Raw genomic sequence first — 6,947 nt, 5'->3', positions numbered from 1 at the left:
AGCTGCTCTCCTGTCTCATTCCTGTGTGGAGACCCAGGTTTCTAACCCAGCGACCCATGAACATCATGAGGACTGCAGCCCCCACTCTGCACAGCCCTCCAGGGAGGCCTGGGAGCTGCTGCTCAGGAACCCCCACCGAAGGAGTCTCAAACAAAACCCCATGGGAGAGGTTCCAGACTGAGAACTTTCCCCACAAAAATGCTACCCCTGGGGGACATAAAGACTGAGAGGCTGCACAGACTCTCCCTGCATCTGGGAGACTAAAAGACAACCCTGAGGAGGGTGCTGAGCCTCAGAGCTCCCCAGGGGGGAGTCAGGATGTCCACAAGAGACCCTTTCGAGTTGTTGGCTGCCTCTACCTCCTGACCCCTACTAGACCCCAAAGTCTCCCTGTGCGTTCCCCTCCCCTTCACCTTCCTGTAGTGGCGCTTGCTGCAGCCCTCCTTGGTTGCTTTATTTATTTATTTTGCACCAACAGGGTTGCTGCAGACTCATTCTCGCCTGGTTTAAAAAGAGAGAGAGGAAAAAAAAAAAAAAGGAGAAATGCTTTCTGGCTCTTTTCTCTACCTCGGTCTTGGCAGCAGCGGCCGCAGCAGCAACAGCAGCCACAGTGGGCAGGCGGGCGGGCAGCGGGTGGCAGGCGGCGAGGAGTGAGACACACCCGGAGGTACAGCCAGCCCCCACCCCGGCCCTTGGGTGCAGCTTGAATGGGACGGCCCCCAGCCCCAGACAGATGCAGTGTCCAACTTGATGCCGCCCTCCAGCTTCTCCGGTAAGTGACCCTATCCCCTGTCCCAAGGCTGCAGCTGCCCTTCTCTATAGCATTCTCAGAGACATGGCTAGACCAACATGCCTGTCAGGCTGGAGGGTTTGTGCCCCTCTTGTCCCTCCCCACCAGCTGTCCCCAGCACCCCCTCCTGCCTCCCCTCCTGGCTCTGGCCAGCCATTGATCTTGGCCCCGCTGGACTTCAATGAAAACTAAAATGTCCCAGAGGCCCCTGTAGGGAAGGACTCTAAGGAGACCTCCGTCCATCTCCCCAGTGCTTCCTCTACCTCTGGGATGGGTTTTTCCCAGATTTCAGTGTGGAGATTCCAGAAATCTTTCCCCCAAGAGCCCTCTCCCCATGCAGGTCCCCACACCTCGGTCAGGTCTGCTTTAAAAGGGATAATCCAGGTTCAGATGTGTTTCTGGACTGCCACATAGACACAAGAAGAAAGCTTCCTGTTCCCTGAAGAGATGCTGCCCCAGACCCCACCCCATTTAGAGAAAGAAGTGGTTCTGACACCCATTTCTTCCTGCAAAAGTGGCTGGAAGCCAGTCCTGTAGCCATGGAGACTGGCAAGGGAAGTTTGTGATTAAATTAGCCACCTTAAAAATAAAGAAAAGGGGTTGTCCCCAGATCCCCCAGCCCCTGGCCCAGCAGGCTTTGGGGACCAAGAGGAAACTCACAGGAGTAGGAGAAAGGGAAGCTGGGTTACATGCTTCACTGCACTTTTGCTGAATGCACAGCGAAAAGGATGAGCAGGAACTGCAGCGGTTGTGATAAAGAGCTAGCTGTCGGGTGGACTTCCCAGAACAGGCACAGGGACAATGAGGGACACTGGGACACGTCTGTCCCATACCAGAAATACCTGCTAGGCTGGGCTGGGGACAAGAGGAGACTGAGCAGCAGCCTTGGCCTGCCCCGTGCCCTTCTCTCTCATCCCAAGCCTGGGGACGGTGTCCTGCCTCCCTCTGCCTCTCTGATCTTCAGTTTCCCACTACCACAGCAGGAGCGCCGCCAGAACAGCCATTCTAAAGGGGGGCTGTGGAGCCTCATTTCAATCAGGATCCAGGGATGTGATCCCCCCAAATGGGAAGAAGTCCTACCATCTCTTAAACTGCCTCTTCTAAGTTCCACATGGGAGAAAATGGGGCGTGTGGGAGAAAACTGACCCTGCAGGGCACAGACAGCCTGGAGCCCCAAAGGCCATCTGGATCCGCAGCTAGAAAGAAACCCAGGCAGCCTGACATCCAGGGAGCGTCCCTTGTCTCTAGTCCCATCTCTTTAGCCCTCACTTGCCAATTCCAATACCTCCCCTCCCTTGTTCAATGCCCTGTTGACATTGAACAGGGGAAGCTGAGGGTGAGTTCACCATCTACCAGGCCCCTTCTCCTCTAGCACCTTGATCACTCCCCAGTGGCCATTCTGCCCACCATCATCATGATTCTACCAAGGCCCTCGGTTCCCAGAAAACTCACTTGCAGTCCACAGGCTCTGCACACGGCCTCCCCCACAGAGATCGCTGTGCCAGCCAAGGGCTCTCATGCTCCCCACCCACAGCACCGAGCCGGGTGCTGTCTCTCACCTGTCTATGCATCCCTGGCTCACAGCCTGTCTCCTGTGTATCACTTGGACAGCTGAGCCCAAAGGGGACAAGAGAGCTCCCTCAGATTAACACCTTGGACTAAATCAAAAACACCATTGAGGAGGAATAGAAGAGAAGCCTGAGACTAAGGACTAAGCAACAACCTCAAAACTTGGGCATCCCTTGGGTCCCTCACATACCCCAGTGTCATCCACTAGGGGATCGCCCTTAGGGTTCTTGTGAGGGACTGCAACCTATACCCTGCAACCTATACCGTAGCTGAGGTGCTGGCTTGGCTGTTGTCCACATGGGCATTTCAGGGAGATTGGATCTTGCTCATTCAGGGCCCCAGGCCAGACTGGAGAAGGGCAGAGGGGCAGTAAGTGAAGCCTGGGGGAGCAGAGCTGAGCAGGTTTCCCAGCCTTGGAGGACTCAGTCAAGGTGAGGACCTCACTCCAATCTTAATCCAAGGATGTGATTCCCCCTGAGCTAGGGGGGAAAAGCTGGGGCAGATAACACAGGAGAACAAGGGTCAGCAGAGAGTGGGAGGGCAGGGCTTGGGAAGAACAAGTAGGGAGGAGGGAGAAGGGACAGAGGTATTCCTGGATCTCACAGATACAGGAAAAACCCAATACAGGAATACTCAGAGTTACTTCCTTGTTTCCTGTCCCATCCACAGGAAACTTTCCCCACTGGAGTCAGGCTCAACTAGGGTTCCATGAGCCAGTAAGCACTTGGCCTGGTGTCCAGGGCTAGGGGCAGGAAGAAAATAGAGATTCTCTGAAGAGGAGGCCCAGGAGGCGCCCAAGGAAGTGGTCCACCAGTGGTGCTTCCCAGGTCTCCACCCTACTCACTGGCAATGCTGAGACAGATAGCTCCATCTCTCTCTCCTCTAAGGAGGCCCAGGGAAGGCCGGGGTCACCATCACCTGAAGTCACTTTCCATAAAGGACCATGTCATCATCTATTCCAGGACTGAAGAGGGTATGGCCATGGCCACAGCTCCAAAGCGAGCCTGGCCCCCTTGGCCCCCTCTCCTGTTCCTGCTCCTTCTGCCCGGAGGGAGCTGTGGCGGGTGCCCTGCTGTCTGTGACTGCGCCTCACAGCCCCGGGCAGTGTTTTGTGCCCATCGGCGACTGGAGGCTGTGCCTGGAGGACTCCCACTGGACACTGAGCTCCTGGACCTGAGTGGGAATCGCCTGTGGGGGCTTCAGCGTGGCATGCTCTCCCGCCTGGGCCTGCTTCGGGAGCTGGACCTCAGCTACAACCAGCTGTCCAGCCTGGAACCCGGAGCCTTCCATGGCCTCCAAAGCCTACTCACCCTGAGGCTGCAGGGCAATCGGCTACGAATCATGGGGCCTGGGAGCTTCTCAGGCCTACCAGCCCTCAGGCTGCTGGACCTCCGCCTCAACCAGATTGTCCTATTCCTTGACGGAGCCTTTGGGGAGCTGGGCAGCCTTCAGCAGCTGGAGGTAGGGGACAACCACCTGGTGTTTGTGGCTCCAGGGGCCTTTGCAGGGCTGGCCAAGCTGAGCACCCTCACACTGGAGCGCTGTAACCTCAGCACGGTGCCCGGCCCAGCCCTGGCCCGCCTCCCGACACTGGTGGCTCTCAGGCTTCGAGAACTGGACATCGGGAGGCTGCCAGCCGGGGCACTCCGGGGCCTGGGGCAGCTCAAAGAGCTGGAGATCCACCAGTGGCCATCTCTAGAGGCCCTGGAGCCCGGGAGCCTGGCAGGGCTCAATCTTAGCAGCCTGGCCATCACCCGCTGCAATCTGAGCTCTGTGCCCTTCCAAGCACTCCATCACCTGAGCTTCCTGAAGGTCCTGGATCTATCTCAGAACCCCATCTCAGCCATCCCAGCCCGAAGGCTCAGTCCTCTGGTGCGGCTCCAGGAGCTCCGCATGTCTGGCGCATGCCTCACCTCCATCGCCGCCCACGCCTTCCACGGCCTGACCGCCTTCCACCTCCTGGATGTAGCAGATAACGCTCTTCAGACCCTAGAGGAGACAGCCTTCCCTGCTCCAGACAAACTGGTCACCCTGAGGCTGTCCGGCAACCCCCTGACCTGTGACTGTCGCCTCCTCTGGCTGCTACGGCTCCGCCGCCGCCTGGACTTTGGCGCATCGCCCCCAGCCTGTGCAGGGCCCCAGCATGTGCAGGGGAAGAGCCTGAGGGATTTTTCAGACATCCTACCTCCAGGGCACTTTACCTGCCAACCAGCCCTGATCCGAAAGTCCGGGCCGCGATGGGTCATCGCAGAGGAGGGGGGGCATGCTGTTTTCTCGTGCTCCGGAGACGGAGACCCAGCCCCGACTGTCTCCTGGATGAGGCCACAGGGGGCTTGGCTGGGAAGGGCTGGGAGAGTGAGGGTCCTAGAGGATGGGACGCTGGAGATCCGCTCAGTGCAGCTACAGGACAGGGGAGCCTACATCTGCGTGGTCAGCAATGTTGCTGGGAATGACTCCCTGAGGACCTGGCTAGAAGTAATCCAAGTGGAACCGCCAAACGGCACCCTCTCTGACCCCAATATCACCATGCCGTCTATCCCAGGGCCCTTCTTCCTAGACAGCAGGGGGGTCGCTATGGTGCTGGCAGTGGGATTCCTTCCCTTCCTCACCTCCGTGACCCTCTGCTTTGGCCTCATTGCCCTCTGGAGCAAGGGCAAAGGCCGGGTCAAACATCACATGACCTTTGACTTTGTGGCCCCTCGGCCCTCTGGGGATAAGAACTCTGGGGGTAACCGGGTCACTGCCAAGCTCTTCTGACCTTTCCTTCCATGGAATTCCAGCCAAGATATCAGAAGGGAAGAAAACCAAGGCTCCTTGGACCAGAAACTAGTCCCACACTCGTCTGCCTCTCCCTGCTTTTGCAGTTTGAGGGTCCCAGGGAGCAGAAGATACAGATCCACAGTCAGCCCAGCCCTCCCCAACCACCCTTCCCCCAACAAAGCAGGAAACATCCCCAAGGCTCCATCCAGTCTACTTGCTCGCACTTATGCCCTTAAACAATCACTACCAGCTGCCAACCACAGCTATAAGATTATTGCAGAGGTGGGGCTGGGAAGTGCCGCTTGCTTCTCAGTGTTTCTGCTCCTTAACCAGGCAGTCTCCCTCTTTTTTCTGCTCTGTCCCCTCCCCAGGCACAAGGAACTAGGGCCAAGGACCTCAGGGTAGGAAGATGTGAATGTGCGATAGCGGTGTGCAGGGGGTGGGGGGGCACACTACACATTGGCGCTATGTCTGCATGAGCCTCCAATACCTGTCCCATCTGTCACATCATTAAACTTGCTGCCAAATGGCCATGACAGTTGCAGCCTAAATGAAGTGTGATATCGGGAGTTTTATTTCACTCTTTTTCCCCCTTCATTGTTAGCAAATCTCTCCCTTCCGACCCTTTCTGCCTGCCCACTGAGCATGTATCCCAATGGGCTTGCCTGATATACAGGCTTGACACAGAAGGAGGCCCAGAGATGTTCTGGAGAGACTTCCATCTATTTCAGTTTCAGCTCTTTCCCTGTCCTCTGCATCTGTGCAGCTGGAGAAGGAGAGGTCCTCCACCTTCCAAGAGATCTGCTGCAGAAATACCAGCCTAAGACACCCAGCTCCTTCACTTCTTTCTCATTCTTATTGGGATCTCCTAATTATGATCTCCCAATCACAGATCCCTAGTGCCCTGGAGGAAAAGTATAAAGGGAACTCCTAGAAAATGCCCAAAGAAAGCAAGGATCTGCAGTTGTGCTAGGAGAGAGCCCATTGTGCTAGAAGAGAGTCCCAGAACCCAGCAGGACCAGGCTTGGAGAAAACAGGCAGGAAGGGGCACCACACACTGTAGTGAAAAGCAGAGGAAAGAGGCAGCAGCAGGTTCTGGCTGCCTAGTTAATTTCCACTACCTTTTTGCAGGTGCCCCTTGTTTTCCTGTTTAGTGCAGCCCCAGTGGGAAGCTGTCTCTGGATAGAGGTCACTACTGAATAGAGACCCCAGGTACAGAGGAGGGGTGGGAGGAGATGCTGACTGCCTTTGAGTGTGCTTCAAAGAGAAAGCAAGGCAGAACCAGAGAAAAGGAGAGATTCGAGAGGCAGCAGCACCAGCATCATCAGAAAGGGAGGAGTGAAGGGAGAGGAGGGGCAGGGAGGAGGGACTGAGAAGTGGGGAGTCATGTGGCCCTAAGGAGCCTCTCTCTGCAGCAGCATCTGCTCAGTGTCCTTAGCTCCCCTCTGCCCTCAAGAGCCCCCAACCACCCCACAATATGCAAGCATCATGAGCCTTCTAGCAATTCCTGCTGCTCGAGTCCTTGCTTCGAGGAGACTCCACTAATTAGAAGATTCCCAGCTCAAACTGTCCCTGACCAGAGAGGGGAGCAGGTGCCCTCCAGGAGGCAGCCAGACTTGACCGGCACGCAAGCTCTTCAGTAGGGCCCAATGAGGATATGAGAGTGGACCAGAGGTAAGAACCCAGCAGGCTGGGGAGTGAGGCTGGAAAATCCAACAATCTTGAGAAAACGGTAACCCTGAACTTCCAACCTCATCCCCCCAAACCCCAACCCAATTCTCTTACATCCTGGCAACTGCCCCTCTCCAGTTTGTAAGGCACCGGAAAG

General features: G+C 56.5%; 1 protein-coding gene across 2 annotated transcripts; it reads left to right on the top strand.

Moving 5' to 3' along the window:
- Positions 1-619: 619 nt before the first annotated feature.
- On the top strand, positions 620-5,183 carry LINGO4 (leucine rich repeat and Ig domain containing 4). Of its 2 annotated transcripts, none has more exons than XM_032843673.1 (2): positions 620-772; positions 3,322-5,183. In XM_032843673.1, exons 1-2 carry the CDS (start codon positions 708-710, stop codon positions 5,114-5,116), a joined length of 1,860 nt encoding a protein of 619 aa, XP_032699564.1. In that variant the 5' UTR covers positions 620-707; the 3' UTR covers positions 5,117-5,183. The 2 variants fall into 2 exon arrangements, with proteins under 2 accessions (XP_032699564.1, XP_032699563.1); XM_032843672.1 differs by having other exon boundaries at positions 3,247-5,183.
- Positions 5,184-6,947: the final 1,764 nt, after the last annotated feature.

The sequence above is a fragment of the Lontra canadensis genome, unplaced genomic scaffold (genome assembly GCF_010015895.1).
Source record: "Lontra canadensis isolate GAN:19392208 unplaced genomic scaffold, GSC_riverotter_1.0 scaffold142, whole genome shotgun sequence".
NCBI lineage: Eukaryota > Metazoa > Chordata > Mammalia > Carnivora > Mustelidae > Lontra > Lontra canadensis.
This window is presented reverse-complemented; position numbering and strand designations above follow the sequence as displayed.

What these genes read in the sequence shown, in the direction of transcription:
- LINGO4 (XM_032843672.1), top strand. Translation starts at nt 708, where the DNA reads ATGGGACGGCCCCCAGCCCCAGACAGATGCAGTGTCCAACTTGATGCC. An exon ending in GCCGCCCTCCAGCTTCTCCG is followed by an intron (nt 773 to 3,246) that starts GTAAGTGACCCT and finishes CTCTCCTCTAAG; the next exon opens with GAGGCCCAGGGAAGGCCGGG.